The sequence below is a fragment of the Pinus tabuliformis genome, chromosome 8 (assembly GCF_031772625.1).
Source record: "Pinus tabuliformis cultivar Carrire ecotype Pingquan chromosome 8, CPIR1, whole genome shotgun sequence".
NCBI lineage: Eukaryota > Viridiplantae > Streptophyta > Pinopsida > Pinales > Pinaceae > Pinus > Pinus tabuliformis.
In genome coordinates, this window is record NC_142294.1 from 1,632,075,851 (window position 1) to 1,632,102,838 (window position 26,988).

General features: G+C 39.5%; 1 protein-coding gene across 1 annotated transcript in view; it reads right to left on the bottom strand.

Moving 5' to 3' along the window:
• LOC149242387 (uncharacterized) overlaps positions 1–26,988 on the bottom strand; it is a 63,872-nt gene that overhangs the window by 15,867 nt on the left and 21,017 nt on the right. Inside the window, exons 12-14 of the mRNA XM_089374231.1 lie at positions 11,488–11,565; positions 10,869–10,997; positions 10,520–10,627 (exon numbers count right to left, since the gene is read on the bottom strand). Of these exons, the coding sequence (XP_089230357.1) occupies positions 10,520–10,627; positions 10,869–10,997; positions 11,488–11,565 (315 nt within the window). The remainder of the gene's footprint in view (positions 1–10,519; positions 10,628–10,868; positions 10,998–11,487; positions 11,566–26,988) is intronic.

Below are 26,988 nucleotides of genomic sequence, written 5' to 3' on the forward strand. Positions count from 1 at the left end.
GACCTTTAACAAATTAGTGACCGCTAGTGTGGACTTTTAATATATTGTTTTTTCCTTTTTAATTTTTCTTTTTTATCTTTTCATTTTTTAAGCCTTTATAGGCAAAAATTTGGGTGAGGGGCATCCAGAACCCCCCTCCCCCCCTTCCTATGAGGATGCCTCAAAGCACGCCTTTTCTAAGAGGGATGCCCAAAACCATCCCTTTTCTAAGGGCACTTAGAAGTCCTCCTTTTAGGGAAACGCGTCCCCCACACAAAGCAATCATTTCCCCAAAGAGGGGGTTGAGGGGGGTCTTTCCCCAATCCCATAAATGTGTGAAACATCGATGTGTGTCCCCCCACCCTGGAGAACACATACTCATAGAACACTACAATTTGGAGAGTAGATTCATAAAATAGTTGTTTGTATTAGACCCACTAAATCATAAGAGTGTCAACAAAGGTTAAAGGAACAATCAAGATTTTTACCATAGTAAAGGTTGTATGGAATGGTGCTAGAGGATTTCAAGTTCATCACCACATTCATAAAGGTGATGCCAAATGGTGCTAGAGGATTTCAAGTTCAATGCCACCATCAAGGATTTACTATCAGAGCTTTGTGTCAGTTCCAATTGTTGTAAGTTTGTGGGTTTTGGCCACCACCGAAGTCATTGCAAATAAACCATTACCCACCATGTGGTTCATCTCAAGTCAAACGCAATGTTAAGAGGTTAATAGGTGTCTAACTAATCGTCATAATGTGAAGATCCACCTATAAACTTCAAGATTTTTTTGAATTGCAAATCCCAAAACTAGCAATACAGTTAAAGAGCATAATGAAAAAGAGAATGAAAAAGTAATCCAAATTTTCTAGTGTTGTGGGTAGGTCATCCTAAGAGAATCTAGATGCTAAACAACCAATAAAAAAGTGATAATGGAAAATGAATGCAGATCATGAAAAAAGGATGTCACTAATAATGAGACATTAGAAAAAAATCCAAATGAGAGATTTTCAAGAGAGAAATTTGTGAATGTTTGAAAAAATTACATGGAAATAATACTTTTGGGTCTAAATTTACCAAAACAAAAGTAGTTAACTTATAGTAGGGTCTACTATTTATGACCATGAATAGTGAATACATATTTTTTTGAAACATTAAATATAGCTAGTTTATCGCATATATTGTTGGATGAAAACAAAAAACTTTGTGCTAACAATTTTAAATCATGGAAACTAGATAAGATTGTCATATTTGAATTCAAAAGTTGGGACAAACTTGTATTGGGAAAAGAAATTCCAAGTGAAATATATGTAGATGTCCAAGAAAGGTACGAGTAGAATAATCAAGAGGTTGTGTTGCTCATCAATAACAAATGAGATGCTTCTAGGTCTTGATCAGACAATCCTACAAGTAATGTATGAAGCCAATGGCCTCACAACTAGTAGTACTAGACTCCATGTATTTTGCCTCTACTAAGTTAAGAGTCATAGAGGTTTGTTTCCTATTGAACCATGACGCCAATGCCTAACCCCAAGCTAATGCAACATCCTAAAGTGCTCTTCTTATCCATTGCACTACCTACCTAATCAAAGTAAGATTAATCCTACAACTACACCTCACCATCTTCAAGATATCTCCAATAATGCTCCATTATGCCCCTCAAATACCTAAGCAAGTGTTTTATTGCTACCCAATGCTCTTGCATTGACTCCATTTCGAATTGATTCAAAGTGTTCACTAAAAAACATACATATGTCATGGCGTTGACCAAATACCTAGCGTTGCTCTAGTATTGAATCTATTATTGTTACCATCTTCATATCAGTGCCCATGAGTGTGACTTGTTACCACAAAATCTAACAGGCCTTGGGGAATGAAACCCTACAAGACAAAAATCTAGAGTAAGTGCTAATAATGGGGCAATGGCCCACTGTCATCACAACGAAGCCCCCCTGCTTTTCACGAATTTTCATTAATGGGACGAGTCTCTATAGGAAGGAGATCACTTAAAACATATATGTTAGGTTTAAGGCACAAAATGATCAAGCTAGAGCTCATTTGAAAGAGAGGCTCAATAATGATTCAAGACTTCCAAGAAGCAAAACACTCTCAAAGAACATCTCTAGAAAATAAAGATCAAGACCTAGGGTTTTAAGATTTTCAGTTAAAACAAGTATTCACAAGGTCAAGACCAAAAAGAAAGGATCTCTTGCTATGATAATTAGTTATTCCAAGGCTCATGAAACCCCTCAAGGGAGTCTTCAAGTTGAGGGAGAGGAAACTAGGGTTTCCCTCCTAGGGCAACACCCAGGGCAAGAGATTTTATGGATGAAATTTGAGTGGATGCCTACCAAAATGATAGATCATATAGTCAAGAACTACCTCTTGATGTTTATTTCTCAAACCACCAAAAACCCTCTTCCCTATAATTTCGCTCCAAGCCCTAGTTTTTCTCCCTAACCTTAAAAGGACCGAATTTGAGAAGAAAAATTTATGGTGAAAATTTCAAGTTGATCACCAAGTGATAGGACTAGTGCCTTGTCCTATAGGCGCGTGGAGTCTAGAATGTTTAAGATAATTCGAATTCCTTCTAAAGAGGTCAAAATTTGATGCCCTAGCTATCAAAATTTCAACAATTATAAACTTAATGGAATAATGGATTTTGATGGAGAATAACAATAAGTACTCCACTAGGAACATTCATTACATGTTACAATGAGTAATGCATACAACATTCATCTAGATATTTTTTAATAAATTGATCTTCAAAAAAATAGGGCACAAAATTTCAACCTAGAATCAATACTTCCATACATTAGACATTCAAGAAAAGATATCTAGCAAAAGATTCCACTTAAAAGATAACATACAATATATCCTCCCATTAAACCAAAAAATAGCTCCAAAGAATGTCAAAATCAGCTTCCAAATATTAAAATGCATCCAAGTATCTCGAAAATCACCCACAAGAAGAAAGTTTGAATTCTTTAAGAGCTCTTAAATGCACAAGTTTGATGATGATTGATCACAATGAAGTGATCTCAAATATATGAGTCCCACTAAATCAAATTAGGACAAGAAGCCCCTCCTAAGTCAAAAGGTAATGTGAAGAAACACTCTAGCTCACAGGCTGACCTAGTAACCAAAGTGCAAACAAGATAAATTACCCACAAAGAGGTTGAAATGTTGATGTCATCCATGGGTAGGCCACTTGAGGGCATCAGTTGAGCCCCTCTAGTGCCAAACTGAGTGAAGAGCACTCCAAAAATCATGATCAAGGGGTTGGCCCTTAGATCTCAATGCAAATCATCGTGTGGACCGCAGTTTTGTGTTTGGGACACAAAAATGGGTCTCATGGGTCTCCTGGTGATAGAATAGCTTCATTCTGCGGCAACGTTGAGGGATCTAACAATGGTGCTAGCCCTCCCATGTCTCAAGCAGTGAGACAAACCTCAGCTGGGCCTCGTATCAACTATCAAAACATGTGTACACTGCTAAGTCGTTTGGGGCATGTTGGTTCAAGTGCATCATCTCATAAATGATGTGGGGCAAAGTGCAAATTGCTAGAGGTGTTGTAGGTGCCCATGAAATGGAATGATGCTTTGCAAGTGGTAGGAGTCCCATGGCTCTCAATGCTTCAACTGTAGGGTGTCATAATGCTCCGCTAATGGAATTGGGCCCAAGTTAAGTTACCCATCCCATGATGAAAACCATCTTCCAATTGTTGAAGAATCTAGGGCAATTAGGTTAATAAGATTCTTTTCGCCATGATAACTATTTGTGAGGTAATATTAACTTTTTCTTATTAGCACAATCTTCTCTTGTTATTAGTAAAGTATGTATTCTTAGTTCATCAAATAGTTACCAAAACAAAAAAGACAAGAACACAAGATGTTGGCTTTCTGCCAAGGCCAAAACCTATCACTCTTTGAGAGGAAAACCCGTACAAAATTCTTCTTATAGAGATTCCAATTGACGAATACCAAGACCATGACCCTTGACCTATTTAGCCACTCCAAGACCAAGACACCAATCCTCTTCTTTGTCACTGTTGAGATCATCATCATTGTTGCAACACTGAGGCCATCACTACTGCACCACCGAGATCATTACTGCTGCAACACTAAGGCCATCAATGAGATCATTAAACCGGCAACACTGTTGCACCTTCATTAAGATCATTGATGCTCTTTCACAAAGACCATTGATGCTCCTTCACTGAGACCATTGTTGCTCCTTCACTATAACAAGAGATCTCTATACTGAGATATGTATATATACATATGAGAGTTGCACTTAGATCTTCATTAAGATCATGACTTTGTAATGACATCCTCATCAAGATCATGACTGAGATCATGATTCCCATTATGCCAAGATCATGACTGCGTCTAGAATGAATGTCAAGACAGAGTGTGTCACTATGGGATCACCGAGATCCTCATCATCCGAGACTGTGACTGTGTCTAGAGAGTATGCCGAGAGTGTATTACTGAGAGATCACCTAGATCCTCTTCATCACACATATGTCGAGACTGTGACTGTGTCTTAGTATGTCGAGATAGTGTTCATTAAGACTATGAGGAGGCTGAGACATCATCTACTATGATACCCATCCGAAAAACACAGAGATGCTCGTCCATCTGAAACAATGAACTATTGTACTCATCCAAAATTTCAGAGGATCCGAGTTCTAAACCTGTCCTTTTGCAAGGACCCTAGCAGGGTATTTATAGTAGTTGATCCTCCATAAATTAGCCGACATGATCCAACGAAGAGGTGTGTCTTTTAATTGTAAGTTGACATGAAGGTTTTATCTTTACTTAAAGCCGACATGACAAAGAGGATTATGATTGTCATTTGGAGGGCTATTGTAGACCTAGACATAGACTCGTATACATTAAACATAGGCTCAAGACGAGCTCTTCATACATGATATTAATTCTAGACTCTAAATGACAAATCCTATTATTCTAAAATCTCTTTCTCATGAAACCCATGAAGCAAGTTTACAATAATAATTTTGTTCTCTTTATTACATCATTTACATTAGTCATAATTACATGTCATTAAGACAATCAAACCTAGTTACACTTTCTTCAACACCAACCACACACAATGTCCAGCGTTGTATCTTCACCACTAGGTACAATTATCATTAATGCGTCTAAGTGGACCAAGATTGCTACTCGAGGAAAAATTGATGCTTCATATAGGGCTTCCTTTCCAAATTTGGGGCTTTGATCGCATAATAGTGTTACCTCCCTAGGTAAGAGTGGCTAATGGACTACTATCCTATTAGGTGTTCCCAGCCCCTAAGGGAAAAGATAGGTCCCTGGTATATCCCTCAATCAATAGGTGCCATGTAAATAATGATGGAACGAAGGGGAAAAGGGGTCTCAAGGCCATATGCCACAGTCAAAGGGAAGGTTACTTGGGAGCAGGAGCGGGAGTGACATTTTTAGAAGTTGTTGGTTTGGGAGCGAAATGGGGAGCGAATTTTTATATAATATATATTTTTTTATATTTTGATGCATATATGTCAACAAAAGCATGTAGAATGATGAATTAGAGATAAAAGCATAAAAACATAGATTGAACCATATACCATCAATCATCTAGAAGTTATAATCTTCATCAACCACGTCCACGAGTTAGTAACATACAACATATTGAGTCTCATGATTCATCAATATTAAAGTTTCAACCTTTCAAAATTCAATATATAACATTTATCATCATTGAACACCAAAGTTGTACTTGTAAGCCAAGTGTGACCATTACATCAAAGAATATCTAACATGAAATGAAATGTTATAAAATGAAATGAAATGAAACAACTTTCAACTTTCATGAAGCATCATATTCATAAGTCATTACCAATGAGTTATAATTGCCAACTTCAAAGTTCAAACTTAAATTATCATATATTGTTTACAAAAAATATCATAATAAATATGAAAGAGTCAACAGTTATAGAAACTACTAGAAACTCGAAAAGACAAGTAAATCTATTATCTATAGCTTCCTCTTGCCGCCATGAGAAATGTCTAAATTCTGAGCAAGTCGTGGTACTAGTGCTCTTCTAGGAGTCTCCTCCCACATAGTTGCACGACCAAAACCAGAAGGCACATGCCCTCCACATGAGGATGTAGATGGAGGCAACGGCAGCAAAGGAACAATAGTTGGAACTCTAGCACTGGTACTACTACTAAATGGTGGGGGTGGCATGGTTGTTGTTGCTTCATCATCATCTCTCAAAAGTTCTGCTTCCAATTCTTCAAGATGTATAGTGCCATCCTCCAAATTATCATCATCTGGGTGGTTTTCCCAATTCTTATATGTTGGATCGTCATAAGCCCAATCACAATACTGACTCAACAACCTCAAGTTGTAGTGCACATAAGCCAAGCTTTCTACCTGGTTTTCATTGAGTCTGTTTCTTCTCCCATTATGTATGAAGTTGTAGGTGCTCCAACACCTCTCTGCAGAAGAAGTATTTACAACCCGTGAGAGAACTTTTTTTGCCAATTTTGGCAAAAGTCCCATGCCGCCATATGCTTCCCACCACGTGAGAGCATCAAATTTGTCTCTATCTTCCATTACATGCAAAGAACCAAACAAACTAGTGCAACTAAATATCTTCCTAATTCAAGAAGCAAATTAACACACTCCTTGTCAGGTACCAACTTGTCTAATGCTTCAATATATCCTTTAGATACCTCCGGATCTGTATGGGGTTTGATCCTAAACCCACCCCCATGTGCAGGTTGTCCCAACCAAGATGGAGAGCAGTATTTTTGCATAAGGATATATGCTAAGGCATGTAGTGGAACATTAACTTTATTCCACCGTGCACACACACAATTGCGAATCATTGTATACAAGTTGGGATCATTTTCTTGAACAATATCTTTTATTTGTCCCAACATGCTATCCATCTGCTCATACACCTCCCCAATCATTGGTTTATCTGTATCTGCAAAACGAATCATGCTATAAATGGGCTTTGGTGATTTCAATCCTTCCCTCACACATGCCCAAAACAGACCATCAAGAGCAGTCTCCTCCACCTGTTCAAAACCTTGCTTGTCAACTGCATTTGTAGCCCTGTCCTTCAATACCTACTAGTGTTGACTTGATACCATGCTAGCCAATGAGTCTCTTACCTTCAAAAGGCGCCTGAAGGTGAGGTAATAGCTAGCAAATCTAGTCTTCGCAATCTTCAACAGCTCCAAGCATGAGTGACTGCAGAAAAGCCCATGGGTATTGCTATGATTTGTAATAAATTTTATCATTTGTTTGCCTCTCTTGTACAGATCGTCAATCCATTTGTATTGTTGGTTCTTATTCTTCATAATATCATGCATCAAAAGGTTCATTGTGTGAACCAAACACTCAGACAAAAATATGTTGGGGTATTTATCCTCAATAATTGCTCCCGCTACCTTACAATCAGCAACATTATCAGTGATGACTTGGATGACATTATATGGCCCAATAGGTTCAATTGTTTCAAGTAATAGTTTTGCAATGTTGATGTTGGTCTTTAACTTCTCTAAGTAATCATATGCTAAAGGGAAGATGGCACCACTAACAGACACAACAAGAACACTTATCAATGGCTTTCCTTTTACATTTGCCCATCCATCAAATACAATGGACACCCCATGCTTAGTCCAAGAATTTGTCATTTTACTCAAAGAATGTGATATTTTTGCTTTTTCTTGATCAAGTCCAATGGTTCTAGCTTTGTCATACCCAGGGCTCTTGTATCCTTTGGGGACATCATTTGTGGCATAAACCATTTCATGCCAAAAAGGTGAGCGAAGAACATTGAATGGTATCCCACATGCATAGAGAAACTAATAAAGTTTTGAATCCACTTGACCTTCACTTCGTTTTTGTGACCTACCAAGTCTTTCAAATCTATGTGCAAAGTCATAATGTCCCTAAAAATATCTCAAAAATTATTCGATTTCAATAAGACTACAACCCTCACCCTCCTCTCACTATTGATCCCTCCCCATGATAGATTTATATTTGCAAATCCCTAATAGTCTCAATTAGAGAAATAACTTCGACCCCATGTAGAATTTTCTAAGCCTAGGTGACTGATGTCTTTATGGTCTCAATTAAACAACTGTTAAATTTAATCAATGCAAAAATAAATTATAGATCATAACATCACTCACACAATAGTTGGTAAGTATCAATAGACTAAAATCAATTTCTCACATACCTAGGTAATCACTCCTTCAAAAATCAATTGTTCATTCCTTCAAAAGTCTCATAAGGAAACTTCCACAAATTGCCCACAATAAAAAAGCACTACACGGTTAGCAACAATCGCCCTGAATTTGAGCCACTAAAAGAGTATGATTGTTATACAAATATATGGTTTATTGTACAATCTATTCTTACAGATTGTATGTACACATGTATAGTCTGTGTAAGACTACAAGGATCTATACTATAGCCTCTAAAAAGTACTCTAGATTCCCCTATGGTTGAATCACCAAGCATTTAGCCATAATGCCTAGGCCAAAGATATGTCAGATGAAACAATGCTCAGAAAATGAAGCCCTTGATGATATTCTTGTTGAAACAAGTCAAAACAGAAAGACAAGGCAAATAGCAGGTATATTATGCACTTCAAACATAATCCATAAGTAGACACTCTAGGAGGCTGAAGATGAACTGGAAAAGAGCCTTAGGGAGGCTGAAGATGAACTGGAAAAGAAAAGCCTTAGGGAGGGTGATGATGAAGTGGAAAAAAAGAGCCTCAGGGAGGGTGAAGATTATGGTTCTTCCTTGGAGAGGAAAACACAAAATTTTGATGTGTTTGACCACCAAGATGTGGAAATTAGTTTGATGAAAACGACAAGTTATATGTCAATGGTATAAAGATCAACTATTCTATGCACATTGGATCTCATCCAACTTGTGCGTCCATGGTTAGACATAAAGGATGGTGAAATCAATTGTACTTTACTCAAAAGATTGTGTGAAGTCAATTGTATTTCCTTAACCTTGTCAAACATAGTTCACTTGCAAATGCTATTTCAATGATCTTACCTTGTGGACTACAAAAATTTTGCTTGTCCAACTACTATAATTTTGTAGCATGAATGTTCATGGTAAAATGACCACTATGGTGCAATGTTTGAGATAATGGTCATATTTGGAACGTAGATATATTATAGCTCATTAATAAAGTGATGGGGCATTTAATGTAGTGGTTAATAGTTAGGTGCTTAGGAGATGGTAGTTACATAACATAATTCTCCTCTCTCCTACTATGTAATGAGACACTGCATAAACAAATCAAGAGATCCACTCTTTCGCATTCTTATTTGTGTGTGCATTCTTATTTGTGTGTGCATGTCCACACTTGTGTGTGTAAAACTCATAGGTGATAAGATGTCACTGACAACATACAATCTCACATAATGGCAGAAAACTAATCCCTAATACCTTTAGCTCCAACTCAAGAGGAGAATTGAAGTTAATGTGTGAACTCAAGGATCAATCAAAATATTTGTCAACCTGATGGAATCCTTGTACCTCAATCATATGATGTGTTCTCAACTTTTTAGCATTAATACAGCTTGTTTATGCTAGTTTGATCAGGGTTAGGGAATCAATAAGTTCAACATTTTGGTGTGTTTACTTTAATTTTAGGTGTTTGTTTTGAATCAATTTGCAGAGCATCTTTTAGAGCTTTTTGCATTCTTAATTTCTTACCAAATTTGGAGAAACTAGCCAAAAAAATTAGAAATTAAAAAGGAATTAAATAAAAAAATTAAACAAATAAAAAAATGGCATTAATACAAATTGGCCAAACTATTTGGTTCCAATTAGTTCGATACAATGGGTCAGCTAGTGGCAGTTAATTAAGAGTAACAAAGACTGCCACAGCATTAGAGGATCCATGGATCGCATAATTTTTCACCAAACACGTCTTCCAAGCTAGGCATGGAACTCCACATCCATATAAAAATTGTGAAAAGGGACAATCTAGCATTAGAAGGAGTCATCCGAGAAACCAAAACACCCACATCGTAGCACTGACTTTCAAAGTTTTAGACAGAAGACCAAATAACAAAGCAGAACTCGAAGCCCGCTGATAGGTATAGAATAACCCTTCATTTTGGGGTTTTAGGTCATCTTGAAAGGAATTACGAGACTGTCAGTGGCCATCTTAGTTTTCTGCATATAATAAAATTTTGTTCATTCACAATTTGATGTAAAAATGCTCTATATTACTACCTCAATACTTTGCCTTTTTGAGTATTTGTGAGTTTTTGATATATTTGGCACAGGTTATATCAGGGCTACGTCCAATCCTTAATCCTTCACAAATACAGATCCATAAAAATCCATGTCTGTTGGACTGGGGGTATCAGGTTTTAGAGGAGATGAGAGATATCCTGACAAATCTGGCAAGCAATGATAACACTGAACTGCAAATGACTCTGCCGTAAGCAATTCGCAGAAAGGAAGTAACAAATTATGCAGATAAAAACTATCACTTACATCATATCGAGTAGCAAGACCTTGGCGAAATATCTGGAGCAAGCGATCTGTAACAGCAGTAGGCAATGATAGAACAGCTACTTCATATGGATCTACCACAGTTGGAACCTTGAATGCAACATCAATGTTAACATTAGACACATATAGCAAGCTCTAAGCTCATACAGACAACACTGATTCACAACTCCAAAGCCTGGTAACCAGCAAATTATTAAAGACATAGCAAGTCTCACATTAAAATTAGAGTTTCCATATATGGTTCACACCTCCAAGGGTCGGTAACAATAAAGAGGATTAAACAAAAATGACTAGAGGGAAGCAAATTTTCACACAGCAACATGATTCACACCTCCAATGCTTTGGAAGATGTAACATCTGCAGATGTCTTTGCCTGACCATCAGATTTATTAGCCACAACCTTCTGAAATTCCTCGCGATTGCGCTTCCTAGACTTAACTGCAGGCTTTGCAACTGTGACCTGATATTGAAAACCATCACTGACAAGTTATGTATCTTCAAAATAATCATCAATGACGAATAACCATCCCAGTAAACAAAACACATCTCTAGTCACATGTTGAAGTCATTCCTGCTGAATAATCCATAAGTCACATAGTAAAATTATTTATGTTGAATAATCCAAAAATGTTTCTCATAATTTATGTTGAATAATCCAAAAATGCCTCTCATAGAACTCAGAATCCATTTCTATGAATAATCATTTCTTTCCTTTAAAGTAACAGCATTGGAATCATATACTAGATTGGATCCACGTAAATTTTGGATCTATAAATAACGTAGGGGGATCAAATCCATCAAGTGCAAACATTTTCAAGGGCATAAAGACTTGAAGCTTGCACATTGAGGGACTTGATCCCTTTTGGTGCTTGATAATCGACTTGAGCTGTGGAATGCCCCTCTCAACAGAGAAATAGTGTACTTCATTGGTCATGTTAACATTCTACAACCTGTAGCTTGAATGTTGGGCCTTTATCTGGTCCTTCAATTGTTTTGCCATCCAGCTCTTTTATTGCCTTATCCAGTTCCTGTCTCAGAAGATACAAATACCAGTCAGTCATAAGTTAAAAGTATATAACGATTAAAAAAAGAAATAAAACAGCTAAATTGTCTGCTTTGTTTAGTTAAATAATCAGGGTCACCTAGTCCACCTTTTTTTCACTTGACTATGAACAAAATTCAGAACATGTTGTTAAAATGTGCAACTAGTGCCAAATTCCACTTTGGACAGCTCATTTGAAGAAGATGATTATTGAATTGAATTCCTCTTTCCGAGAGGACCAAAATAGACCTAAGGATCACTGAATTTGGACAAGGAGAAATATGATTTTGAAAGTCGTCCGACTCGTGCAATTAATTGGTCAAGGTTGGCTTGGGGTTAATTAGACAAATTTAACCAAGGTCGGCCGACTCATGTGCAATTGGTCAAGGTCAGCTTGGGGTTAATTAGACAAATTTAACCCCTCCATCACATATAAATAGAAAAGACTTCCAACCTCATTTGGCACATTAACAACACATCCTTCCTTCTCTCTCCTACATTAATTGGTTCATACAGATTGCAGGGCAGCCTATTTACTCCACACGTGTGAAGGTTTGACTGAGTATTTCTGTTCTCTATATTGACCAAATTGCAGCCAGTGTTGAACGGACCTTGTTTGACCTCATTTGACTGCAGTTTTGGTGGGCTTCTCTCTGTTTCAGCAGGCCGCATTTATTGTACAGAAATCGAAGAAATCTGGGCATGTTGACCTGTGTTGACCGCAGGGCTGACTTCCAGTTTGACTGAGTTTGACTGTCTCTTTGCTGACAGTTTTGGATGCTGGTTAATCTCCAAGGAAGGCCAAGTTAGTTTGACCTTGACCGAGCTCAAGGAGGACATTTTTACTGCCACATTGACCACCGTTGACTTTCTGTTTAGGTCTGTTTATCTACTGTTGATTGAGAGGGGAATTGCAGATTTTGATTGGGCTACTTATTTGACTAAGGGCGGTGGTATTGGATCATCTATCATTGTAATCTATTGGATATTCTCTCTCTGCTGAACACTTGATATTTGATAATAAGGATTGATCAAGGGTTTTTCCCAGGCTTGAGCCAAATTCTTGTGTTCACTTGTCTTGGTTTGTCTTCTGCAGTTTATTGTTTATGTTGCAAACATAGAACATACCATTGTTATCTAAAATTTACATGGTATCAGAGCCCGGGTGAGAACAAGCCCAAGCAAGAGAGAAAATGTTGGACAAAGATTATTGGACAAGTCTCCATGGCCTCTACATCTTCCTTCAAGACTAAGGAGAAGCTCAATGACAAATCTGACTATCATGCATGGAAAATGACTTTGGACCTGACTTTAGAAGAGCATGAAGTATTGGACTATGTCCAAGGGAGAGTGGTGGAGCCTCCTTCGAATGCACCTACTGATGCTAGAACAAAATACAAAAAAGGTGAGGTCAAAGCTAAGAAAATTATAATTAACCCCATTCAAAAGCATTTGGTTGCCTATATTTTTTATTTGGGAACTTCTAAGGAAATGCATGATAAGTTGGTTGGGATGTTCAAAGTGAACAATGCAAGTCAAATTCTCTTTCTCAAGAACAAGTTGAAGAATATCAAGATGGATCAATGTGGAAAAAGTCGAAGTCGGGATTAATTCGGCAAGGGTCCAAAAGTTGAAAAACTCGTCAAAGTCGGGAGTTTTTTGAAAAAGTCGGCAAAATTTAAAAAAAAAACACAAAATTATTCATTTTTATTTTATTTTTTTTAACATCTAGAGTATCTACAACATCAAATAAATGCATTTCCACATAAACATGTAAAGAAAGCTAATGTATAATATGTATATGAAGTCTAATGCTACATCACATATCAAAATAGTGAATCAACTCCTGAATTTTGGGTCCTGTCTGAGTCTCAACTCTCAAGAGTCAAAATATCAACAAAAAATATAATAAATGTATATCATGAGTCATCTAAAATTCATCAAGTAATTAGTCACTGAGATCCTCTTCCCCTTTTAATTTTTGTTTCCGCTAATTGTATTAAGAAATAAGTCATGCATTTATTCAGTAGATTGTAATCTGCTTGGGTAATAAGGTGCAAGGTGGTAGGTCCAGTGAAAATTAACAGTGAGTATCACAGTAGATGTGAAAATTAACGCTTGGTGACTCCAAGCTGCTTATTTTCTGAGAAAACAGTAGATGTCAGATTACTAACCTAGCCTTGGCATCTATTATTCAAAAACTCTTGGAGGTAAAATCCACTTTTGATACATAACCTTTGCCCACATTTACAGGGAGTTCACCACTAAAGAAAATTCCCTTTCAAAACGTGCTCTCATTGCAGGAAGGATCTTTGTTGTCACAAGATTTCACAGGTACTTTGTTCCTGTCTGAAAAATGGGTTCTGTTTTGAGGCACTGGTTTTGTTTTTTTGGACAGGCTGTTGCTATTTGATCTTCATGACCTCCTCTTTGTTGTTTCTTCTAGAAGCATTCAACAATTGTAACAATGTTTTTGATGGTGTGGGGTTCTTTCTATGGAAGACTGTTGTACGCCTGTCCTTTTGGTACTTTTGTAATCTTTTGAAGGGGCAGTGGCTGTTAGGATCTGGATCACTGAAAGCCTGGAGGCTTAGCCAATGTATACTTTGCTTTCTAACTAGAAATATGAAGTATAAAGATTTGTTTTTCCTTGGAAAACAAAAACATATCTTAACCTCAAAACTAACAGATTACAAATGAGACTGCTATGCTCGCAAAAAGTATTGAGACAAACAATACAATGCAATAACTTGAAAATGCATGGATGGAAGCTTCAATTTACAGTTTTTTCACCTTTGCGGCCTCTTTATCCGTGGCCTGGAAAGGGAGGCAGACTTTTTGGGTCGACTCCCGATTAAATCAGGAGTATAAGGAAAAAATCGAGATTTTTTCCTTTGTGAAAAAGTCGCCAAAAAGTCGGGGGATTAAATCGTTTAGTTCAAAAAATTGCGTTTTTAGAATTAAATCGGGATTTTTTCCAGACGTTTTCCACACTGAGATGGATAAAGGGGAGTCTATCCAATCCTACTTCATAAGAATAACTCAAATCAAGAATGACCTACTATCTATTGGAGAAGTCATTGTCGATAGGGAGCTCACTCTCATTGTTCTTGGATGTCTTTCAAGACCATGGGATATATTTGTCACCGCCATTCTCAACAATGACAGGATACCTAGTTTTGATGAGTTATTAGTTAGATGCAGTCAAGAGGAGACAAGAATGATGGAGAGAGATAAATCCAACAATGGAAATGAACCTATTGCTTTCTCTGCACATGCGAAGAGGAAGAATGATGTTGGTCCAAGGAGACAGGGTCAAGGATCTAAGAAGGGATTCAAAGGAAGAGGCAAAGGAAGATGCTACAATTGCAACAGGTTCGGCCACTATGTTATAGAGTGTCCTCACAAGAAAAATCCTCCAAGGGATGACAATAACAACAACAAGAATTTCATAAGCAATGGCAATCAAAGGAACAACAAGTACAACAACAAAGGAAAGAGGAATGCTCCCGCTGCCCGAGAAGGAAATAGTCGACCTTCCAATAGGACAAGAAATGCCAAGTATGATGAAAATAATGTTATATAAACAAGATGAGTTTTATCTTATTTCTACTCTATCTATTGCCTCTCTTCCATATACTTTGGATCATTGGTTAAATTGATAGTGGAGCCTCAAGGCATTTCACTCAAATCAAGAATGACATGCTATCTATTGGAGAAGTTATTGCCGACAAAGGAGCTCACTCTCATTGTTCTTAGATGTCTTTAAAGACCATGGGATATATTTGTCACCGCCATTCTCAACAATGACAGGATCCCTGGTTTTGATGAGTTATTAGTTAGATGCAGTCAACAGGAGACAAGAATGATGGAGAGAGATAAATCCAACAATGGAAATGAACCTGGTGATTTCTCCTCACGTGCGAAGAGGAAGAATGATGTGGGTCCAAGGAGACAGGGTCAATGATCTAAGAAGGGATTCAAAGGAAGAGGCAAAGGAACATGCTACAATTGCAACAGTTTCAGCCACTATGTTATAGAGTGTCCTCACAAGAAAAATCCTCCAAGGGATGACAATAACAACAACAAGAATTTCAAAAGCAATGGCAATCAAAGGAACAACAAGTACAACAACAAAGGAAAGAGGAATGCTCCCGCTGCCCGATGTAAAAATTTCTGTTTTCCCACCCCGGTTTTCAGTTTCTCCTTATTTCTCCCATGTAGTTAAATGCCCATTCCCATAACCATACATTTAACAGACTGAAAAAAAAAAAAAAATTGCTGAAAACACAAATTCTGGAAATTTTTCAGAATGCTGGAAATTGCAGAATTAAAAATCAGCGATTAAAAACAGCCATTAAAACACTGATATTTTTGGTCAACTTGACCCTGGAAAAACCCCCTACAACTCTTGGGGAAAACCAGTTTGAGAGCTCTTCTTTATTTCTGAAAATTGTCTTTTTACAGTGAGAATTATTCAGCAAAAAATCAGCAAGCAAATTTACAACTTATCTCCTTTCTCGTGCCTCACAGCAATCTGGAAATTACAGCAAACAGGACAGCAATAAATGCTGTACGACCTCCGTTTTGTGTGCAGAAAAATCAGCAAACTGCTCCTCGATTTTTGTGCAAAAATCTGTCTTTCACTATGTGTTGAATCAGCTGTACAAATCTGCTCAACTGCTGCCTTGGAATGTGTGCCAAGCTGCTGTCTCCTTCTCCTTCCTGCTCAGAAATCTCTCTTGCTCTCTTGCTCTCCTTCTCCCAATCTGCTCATGAAAGAATGAATGACCTTTTCCTCCTTTTCCTCCTTTAATATAACTCCAAGTGACTTTTGGGTGATCTCTAAATCCAATGGCTGAAATAGATTTAGATCAATGGTTGAGATTAAATGCTTATTTAAATCTCACTTTCTATTTTTTAATTCACCCCACTTTAATAAAGACCCACTTAGTCATTTATTTCCAAAGTCACTTTTCCTTTCTAATTTTTCATTGACTTTATAAAAGTCACTTTAAAATTAGACTTAATAACTTTATCACTTAAAGTCACTTTTAAATTAGATTTAACTTTATAAAATTATAAAGTCACTTTAGGAGAAAAATTAAATTCTTTTGGACACTTTTCCCTAGGCCAAAGATCAAAGCCTAAGGGAACCACCTGTCCTCCGGTACCAAATTTCAACACTCCCTCTTACCGAGGAAGGTGTTCCTCACCACACCCATCTTGTCTCTGAAGTAGACATGCTTGCCCCGTGGTAAGGCTTTGGTAAGGATATCTGCAACCTGCTCATCAGTGGAAATATACTCAAGCTTCACAACTCCCTTCTGAACATAGTCTCTGATGAAATGATATCTGATCCCGATATGCTTTGACTTGTCATGAAATACTGGATTCTCCGTGAGTTTAATGCAACTCTGATTATCACAGTAAATCGCTGAAGGTCTCAACGGCTGACCAAATAAGCCAAACAACATCTTGCGAAGCCAGATAGCCTCACAACTAGCTAGACTGGCTGCCATATACTCTGCTTCCGCTGAACTCAGTGCTACTGACTGCTGCTTCCGGCTGAACCATGACACTACTGCTGAACCCAACCCAAAACAACACCCTGAAGTGCTCTTCCTATCAGAAGCACAACCTGCCCAATCAGAATCAGTGTATCCTGCCAATCTCACTCCATCTCCCTGCCTGTAGTCCAGACCATAATCCACTGTCCCCTGCAAGTACCGCAAAATGTGTTTTGCAGCCACCCAGTGAACCTTCCTAGGCTCACACATAAACTGACTCATCGTGTTGACTGCAAAACAGATATCTGGTCTAGTGTTGACCAAATACATCAAGGAACCAATCAGCTGCCTGTACAATGTGGGATCCACCAACTCGGAATCCGAAGCATGAAGCTTCTTCCAGTTGGTGATCATCGGTGTCGACATGGGTCTACAATCCTCCATGTGGAATCTGCTAAGGATGTCCACAATATACTTCCCCTGCCCCAGGAAGAAATGCCCCTCCTCCTGCCACACCTCCAAACCCAAAAAGTAATGCATCAAGCCGATGTCCTTCATCTCAAACTCCGCCGCAAGATCTCTCTTGCAGTGCTCTATGAGTCTCTCTGCACCTGTAATGATCAAGTCATCCACATACAGCACCAGAATGAGAGGCTCCTCACCAATCACAATAAAGTAAAGGTTTGGATCTGCCTCACTCTTTGTGAAACCCATCCCCTGCAAGTATGCATCTATCCTGGAGTACCAAGCTCTGGGAGCTTGCTTCAGGCCATAAAGGGCCTTCTTCAATCTGCACACATGGGACTCCTTCCCATGCACCTCAAAGCCCTGTGGCTGCTCAATGTACACCTCCTCCTGTATGAAGCCATTGAGAAATGCGGTCTTCACATCCATCTGGTGGATCTTCCAACCCATCTCTACTGCTATCGATATAATGGAGCGGATCGAAGTATATCGAGCCACGGGAGCGAAGGTCTCCTCATAATCAACTCCCTCTACCTGGGAGAACCCTCTAGCCACAAACCTCGCTTTGAATTTCTCAATGCTGCCATCTGCAGCATGCTTTACCTTGTAAAGCCATCTGGAAGTAACCACGGATTTGCCCTCAGGCCTCGGCACCACCTCCCAAACATCATTCTTCATGATAGAAGAATACTCCTCCTGCATGGCCTCTCTCCAGACCTGCTGGCTAGCTGCCTCCTCATAGCTAGAAGGCTCAGAGTCAAGGATGCTGGTAACCATCGCCATATAACTACAAAACCTCTCAGGTGGTCTACTCTCTCTGACCGGCCTCTTCGGCTCAGCAACAGATGTGGCATCTCTCAAGGTGTCCTGAAGCCACTTGGGCTTCCTCTTCCCTGAGCGCACTTCTTCCACCGGAGAATGAAACTCCTCCTCATCATCATCAGTAGCCTGAACTCCTGACTGTCTGTCTGCTGTCCTCCTGCCTGCACCTGAACCTGTAGAAGCTGAGGTACCGTGTGAACTGTCCATCAGTGGACTCCCTAGTGAACTGCTCTGTGAACTGCTCTGCATGCTGCCCGGAGCACCACCCCTCTGGCTCGATGAGCCACTGTTCACTGACGGACCTGACATCCTCATAGATGTACCTCCGGATCCTCCTGATCCCTGCCCACTGGATCCCTGCGACTGACTCAACTGCTGCTGAGGGTCTGGCTGATCCAGATACTCTAACTCCCGTGACCTCCTAAAGGCCCTGTCCTCCTCGAACTTCACATCCCGTCTGACAACAACTCTCCTCTGTGCAGGAATGTAAATCCGAAAGGCCTTTGAGGTCTCACTGTAGCCCACAAAGATACCCTTCTCTGCGGTGGGCTCTAGTTTGGTCCTCTCCTCCTTGGGTATATAGGAGTATGTAATGCATCCAAAGATATGAAGATGACCAAGATCAGGTTTCTTCCCAGAGAAAGCCTCCTCCGGAGTCATGTGCCCCAAGGCACGATGCGGACTCCTGTTCTGCAAGTAAACAGCTGTGTTGCAGGCCTCTGCCCACAAGAACAATGGCAACCCCTGATCATGTATCATGGCTTTGGCAGCCTCTATGATGGATCTGTTCTTCCTCTCCGCAACCCCGTTCTGCTGGGGGTTGTAAGGAACAGTGAACTCCCTCCTAATGCCTGCCTCCGCACAATAGTCAACAAACTCTCCAAGGGTGTACTCTCCTCCATTGTCCGACCTCAAGGACTTGATCTTTCGACCTGTCTGAGTCTCCACAAGAGCTCTGAACTCCTGAAACCGCTTGAAGACCTCACTCTTGGTCTTCAAAAAATAAATCCAGGTCCTCCTGGAGTGATCATCAATGAATAAAACATAGTACTCATATCCACTCAAGGAAACATGAGACATCCGACCGCTCACATCGGAATGAATCAAATCAAGTATCCCCGTCGCTCTGCTGTCACTGCTGGGAAAAGGGGATTTGGCAAACTTGCCCATCGCACAACCTCTGCAAGTATCAAAGTGATCAGTACTGAAATCTGGCACACCTGTAGTGATCTCCCGCAATGTCCTCAAGGCTCCATGATACATATGTCCCATCCTGCGGTGCCAAATCTCACACAGCTCAAAACTGCTAGCTCTGCTGTCGGTACTACTGCTCAATGCCAAAAGGGGCTGAAATGCAAACTTGTACACCTTTGCATGGCGTACACCTATCACTCTAGCTGAATCAGCTGGAGCGCCCCTGGGATACATCAACACCTGTCCTCCCCTGAACAGTACGTCATATCCTCTGTCCTCCAAAGCTGAGACGGATATGAGGTTCTTCCTCATCCCTGGCACATAAAGAACCTCTGACACCTTCAAGGGAGGTTTGGACTCCCTCTGAAATGTCACTGTCCCCACCCCGACTGCTCTAACAACTCTGTCATCACCGAGTACTACCTCAATATCAGTGCCACTCTCTGAAAGCTCTGAGAAGTACTCACGGACTCCTGTCATGTGACGTGAAGCCCCACTGTCCACATACCAGATACCTGTAGATGCTCCGCTAATCGAGGGAAAAGCATGCTCCCTCTGAACCTGTGTGGCAGGTGATCCTGCACTAGAGGACTCACATGTAGTGAACGCAAACTCTCGGTCAAAACGACCAGCAAAGTCCTCAATCTCTGCTGAAGCTGCCACGTCCTGGTTCTTCCCCTTCTTCTTCTTCTTCTCCGGACACACAACTGCATAGTGTCCCATCTTTTGACAATTCCAACACTTCACCTTGGAATAGTCCTTCTGTGTGTTCCCCGGTTTACCTTTACCTTTGCCTTTGCCCCCACCACTGCTTGTGGAAGCCTGCTTCTTCCCTTTGCCTTTCTTGCCTCCTGCCACCAGTGCTACGTCCTCATCCTGCTCAACTGGCTTGGCTGCCCCAAGCTGACCTTTCCTGATCTCTGTCTGAATACAATCATCCCAAAACCTCTCCCATGTGGGAAGGGTCTCACGTGCACAAACCCCATCAGCAAAGTTCAACCATGAACGGGGGAGGCCATTCACTGCAATACGCACCAACTCAGTGGATGGAATGGCCTCTCCAATCGCTGCCAACTCATCTCTCACATTGGTAATCTTTGTGAGATATCCAGCTGCACTATCATTCCCCATCTTAATGTTCTTCAGCTTCTCCTTCAGGACCATCTTCCGGTTCTCATTGGTACTCTGGTAGAGATTGGACAATGCTGTCCACATCTCATGGGCATTGCTCTTTCCTCTCACATGAGGAATGCAATGGTCTTTGATTCCGTCTAGAATCAGCCTCTTACCCTTATTGTTCTTCTTTTTATACTCAGCCAACTGAGTAACATCAGTGGGCACAACAACAGGGTTCTGTGCGGTATGCCCCATGATATCCCAGACTTCTGCCTCCTCAAAGATACTCTGCATTCTCTCCTTCCAAACGCTGTAATTTATATGCCCATCCAGCCTATCCTCCACCCTCAATCCCAATGACATCCTGCTGTCCTAAAACTGAAAAATAGCACTGCTGTAGTAAAGATAAAACTGTTGTTTATGAAAAAATCAGCTTGCTGGAATTTTCTGAGTGAAAAATCAGCAACTGTAATTTTTCCTTTTGCTGTCCCAAACTGCCCTTCAGCACTCAAGCTTTGATACCATGTAAAAATTTCTGTTTTCCCACCTCGGTTTTCAGTTTCTCCTTATTTCTCCCATGTAGTTAAATGCCCATTCCCATAACCATACATTTAACAAACTGAAAAAAATAAATATTGCTGAAAACACAAATTCTGGAAATTTTTCAGAATGCTGGAAATTGCAGAATTAAAAATCAGCAATTAAAAACAGCCATTAAAACACATTAAAACACTGATATTTTTGGTCAACTTGACCCTGGAAAAACCCCCTACAACTCTTGGGGAAAACCAGTTTGAGAGCTCTTCTTTATTTCTGAAAATTGTCTTTTTACAGTGAGAATTATTCAGCAAAAAATCAGCAAGCAAATTTACAACTTATCTCATTTCCCGTGCCTCACAGCAATCTGGAAATTACAGCAAACAGGACAGCAATAAATGTTGTACGACCTCCGTTTTGTGTGCAGAAAAATCAGCAAACTGCTCCTCGATTTTTGTGCAAAAATCTGCCTTTCACTATGTGCTGAATCAGCTGTACAAATCTGCTCAACTGCTGCCTTGGAATGTGTGCCAAGCTGCTGTCTCCTTCTCCTTCCTGCTCAGAAATCTCTCTTGCTCTCTTGCTCTCCTTCTCCCAATCTGCTCATGAAAGAATGAATGACCTTTTCCTCCTTTTCCTCCTTTAATATAACTCCAAGTGACTTTTGGGTGATCTCTAAATCCAATGGCTGAAATAGATTTAGATCAATGGTTGAGATTAAATGCTTATTTAAATCTCACTTTCTATTTTTTAATTCACCCCACTTTAATAAAGACCCACTTAGTCATTTATTTCCAAAGTCACTTTTCCTTTCTAATTTTTCATTGACTTTATAAAAGTCACTTTAAAATTAGACTTAATAACTTTATCACTTAGTCACTTTTAAATTAGATTTAACTTTATAAAATTATAAAGTCACTTTAGGAGAAAAATTAAATTCTTTTGGACACTTTTCCCTAGGCCAAAGATCAAAGCCTAAGGGAACCACCTGTCCTCCGGTACCAAATTTCAACACCCGAGAAGGAAATAGTCAACCTTCCAATAGGACAAGAAATGCCAAGTATGATGAAAATAATGTTGTATATAAACAAGATGAGTTTTATCTTATTTCTACTCTATCTATTGCCTCTCTTCCATATACTTTGGATCATTGGTTAAATTGATAGTGGAGTCTCAAGGCATTTCACTGGATACAAGGAGGCCCTCTCAAATTTAGTTGAGAAAAAAACTAATCTAAAGATTATACTTGGAGATAATGCCACCTACCCCGTGAAAGGGATAGGAATTATCACTCTTCACTTGAATAATGGTCAAACCGTGTTGTATGTGCCTGACTTGAAGAAGAACATGGTGTCTATTTCTACAATGGAAGACAAAGGCTTCGAGGTAGCATTCATTGATGGAAGGTACGAATTTAGTATAGAAACCATAAAGATGCTTTTACTCTTGGATTTACAGTTGATGGTCTCTATCAAGTGGGTGCTTTTACTCTTCGATTTACAGTTGATGGTCTCTATCAAATTGGTGGAAGTCCTTTGGGAGCTTTGGCAAGTGATGCTTCTCTTCAATATGAGCTATGGCACTAGAGATTTTCCCACAGGGATGCCCAAGTTTAATATGAACCATGAAGGAATCTGTCAAGGTTGTGCGGTTGGAAACATACAAAGAGACCATTCCCTTCTAATGAAAGCAAGACAACTAATATTCCTCAATTGATCCATTCTAACTTGTCTAGTGCCTTACCCATAACTTCATTACAAGGGTGCACATTATGCAATCTTTGTGGATGACTTCTCACGCAAAATGTTGATTTTTAATGTACCTAGGACAAGTGGTTTCCCATGGGTTAGTATCTACCTAGGGAAAAGTGTCCAAAATAATTATTTTCCTACGCGTGACTTTATAAAGTCAATGTTAAATTACAAAGTGAAAAGTGACTTTAGACATCCCTTGATCTAAATGAATCTGAGCCATTAGATCTTAGGGTTGCCCAAAAGTCATTTAGGGGAACAAAAGGGGGAAAGAAAAGAAAGACTACATTCATTCTTCATGAGCAAATTGGAGAAAGGAAGCTAAGCGCTGGAAAAAAATCTAAAGGAGAAATTTGTTGTAGCAAGATGAAGGAGTGATTTCTAGGAAAAGATGGGCACGGAAATCAAGGCATAGAAGACCGCAAAAGGTACAGTACGAACAACATTGAATGTTGTGAGCTGCACACCGTTTGAGAGAAGTTTTTGAAAAAAAAGTCTGTACAGTACAGTCGTATTCGTACAGTACATATTTGCAGGTTCAAGTGGCACAAAAATCAAGGAAACATGGGCACGGTTTTCAAGGAGTTTTGGTCTGAAGAGATAAGTTGTATTTTGCTGTTTTGTTTTGTCTACAAATGTATTTTTCCTGAACTTGAAAGATAAATAAATTTGAAGAGCTCTCTAACAGGTTTTCCCTAGAGAAGATTGAAGAGGTTTTGCCTGGGTCTAAGTTGACCAAAAATCCGTGTGTATTTTCATGTGTGTTGCTAGTTTGGTTATGTCCATATTTATTTTCAGCATGTGTTGACAGTCCCATGTGTTTTAATCTGAAAATTTCATTTCCATAATTCTATATGTTGAATGTATGTTTATGGGAAAGGGCATTTAACTAAATGGGAGTGATAAGGTAAATTAAAACCGGGTTGGGATTGCAGGAAACTTTTTTTAGTCATCAAATTTCAACACAAAACATGGATTTATTTATTGAAAAGAAAGGATAAAGTGTTCAAATGGGTTCGTTCTTTCAAAGCATTGGTAGAGAATCAAACAGGAAAGAAGATCAAGACGTTGAGGACTGACAATGGAACCAAATGTGAATCCAATGAATTCAATGACTTTTGCAAAGAGGCTAGCATTATGAGCGAAACAAATTTTCCTTACACTCCAAAGCAGAATGATTATATTAAAAACAAAAATCAGACAATCATGGAAACCACCCATGCCATGATTTATGGTCAAGGTCTACCGAAATTCTTGTGGGGAGAAGCTACCAATGTTGTTGTATATCTTCAAAATAGGAGCCCTCATCATCCCTTGGATCTCAAAACACATGAGAATGTCTTCACTAGTAAGAAACCGGATGTTTCTCATTTTAGAATCTTTGGTTGTCCTGTGTATTTTTATGTCCCTAAAGAGAAAAGGAACAAGTTGGAAGCTTTTGGGAAGAGAGGTATATTCGTTGGATACAGTGAAAATTCAAAGGCATATAGAATTTATGTACTGATCAAAGAGATGTAGAAGTAGAGATGTTACCTTTGATGAAGACATTGCCCTCAGAAAAGCCAAAGATATTTCCATCTCAAGGAAGAATGATGATGATGTTGTCGAAAAACAAGAAGAACCTCCAACAATGAGCCTATGCCCAATGTTGATGGCCAAATGGATCCTCTTGATCCACCTTCTAGTGATCCCTCTTCCTCAAGGAAAAGACCACTATGGCTCAAGGATACACTTCAAGATGATGAAAAGCATACTGCTCCAAGAGGGGCATTTTGAAAAAGTAAGAAGCCTAACAAGTATCAAGGGAACTTGGTTGCCATGAATACTATTATTCAAGTTGAACCTTGCATGTTCAAAGAAGTCGTAAAGCACCAAGTATGGAAAGATGCGATGAATGAGGAATATGAACCAAACATGAAGAATAATGTCTGGGGAGTGGTGCCTAGACACAAGGACAAGTTTGTAGTCACTTCTAAATGGATCTACAAAATAAAACATGGAGTTGATGGAAGTGCTTCAAAGTATAAGGCAAGGTTTGTAGCCCGTGGCTTCTCTCAAAAGGAAGGAGTGGAGTCTGGACTACGAGAAAATATTTGCACCAGTTGCTCGATATACCACTTTCTGATCTAAAAATGCTCTCGGTACAAATTAAGGGAGGAGCCTAAATCAAATGGACGTCAAGATTGCCTTCTTGCATGGCACTTAAGGAGGAAGTCTATTTGAAACAATGCAAAGGTTTGAAGTACAAGATCGAAGGTCTTATGTATGAAGGTTGAAGAAAGTTCTCTATGGATTGAAGCAAGTCCATATGGCTTGGTATGAGAGGATTGATAGCTATCTGATCAAGTTGGGATTTACAAGGAGCTATGTTGATCCAAACCTATACTTTAAGGTTGAAAAGGACATGCCACTTATTTTGGTCCTTTATGTTGATGATCTCTTTTTGACTGATGCTGACCCTCTCATTTATCAATGCAAGAGGGAGTTGACTTCCAAATTCAAAATGAAGGACCTAGGATTGATACATTACTTCCTAGGCTTGGAGGTCTGGCAAAAGCCAGGCGAGATTTTCCTTTCTCAAGGAAAATACATTGTGAGGTTGTTAGAAAGATGTGAGATGGTGGAATTCAAGTTTGTTTCTACTCTGATGGAACAAAACTTCAAGAAGCTATGAGAAAGTGTTGTTGGTCCCGAATTGGCATATCCTTCTAAATATAAACAACTTGTGGAGGCCTTGATGTTCTCAGTAAACTCTCGACCGGACATATGCTTTGTTGTAAATACTAAATACTTTGAGTCAATTTATGGTTGAGCCTCGTCACATACATTGGGTTGTTGCAAAGAATCTCTTAAAGATATCTTCGTGGCACTACCAGCGATGGACTAAGATACAGTGTCGAGAATTTGAGGCTACATGGATATTCTGATGCTAATTGACTAGCAATGTGGTGGATAGAAAGATCACCTCATGATGTTGATTCAATTTGGGATCTGCTTCAATTTCTTGGATGAGTAGGAAGCAAAAAACAGTTTCTCTAAGCACCACCGAAGTCATATATATTGCAGCTAGTATGGCCTGTTGTGAAGCTATTTGGTTGAAGAAGCTCTTCAATGATCTATTTGAGTGTGTGTTGGATACCATTGTTATTTATTGCGACAACCAAAGTGGGATTCGCCTTTCAGAGAATCTCGTGTTCCATGACCGCTCCAAGCATATTGATATCAGCCACCACTTTATCCGAGATATGGTACAATAGGGAGCAATAAGGTTCCAACACATTGGAACTGATGAACAGGTTGTTGACATCCTCACAAAGCCCTTGGAGAAGGCCAAGTTATTAGCCTTCCGAGAGAGACTTGGAGTCTTGGAGGGACCCTCCCATGAGGGTCCCATTTGAGTTGGACATTGAGCTATGAGAGCTCTTGGGGGCCTGGGGTACTTCTTGGAGCTATGTGCGACCATAGGGCGAGTGGTTCACCTTCCCCTATAGCCTATAGGTATGTTGTGTACAAAGTGAGTGGTTCAACTTCCCCTATGATACCCTATGATGATATATGTGAGCATAGAGTGAGTGGTTCACCTTCCCACTATGATTGATGATATATGCATAGGATGAGTTGTTCACCTTCTCCTGCGGATGCCCCAACATACATCCTACCCTTGCAGTTTAGGACTCTTGAAAAGTACCTCTCATTTGGCCAATGAGTTGGGAAAAGTGGTTAGGGACCATAAGCATTACAAATGGACGCATCGTGTACCGTCGTACTCCCTATGAATGATGTTCAACAACTTGATCGCTCGGGATCAAGTCTAATTGGAGTTCTACCCCTAGTTATGTGGACTGACTTTTGTCAGTGGACAGTGGTAAAGTCTTGTGACTCACCCTTGATCGATCCTTCTTATTATCTATATCAAGCTTCAACGGAGATGACACGAGATGCAAAGATAGTACATGATGACTAGGATGGCATGATGATGGATGGATATTGGTAGGTGGAATTCTCCCTAGTTGA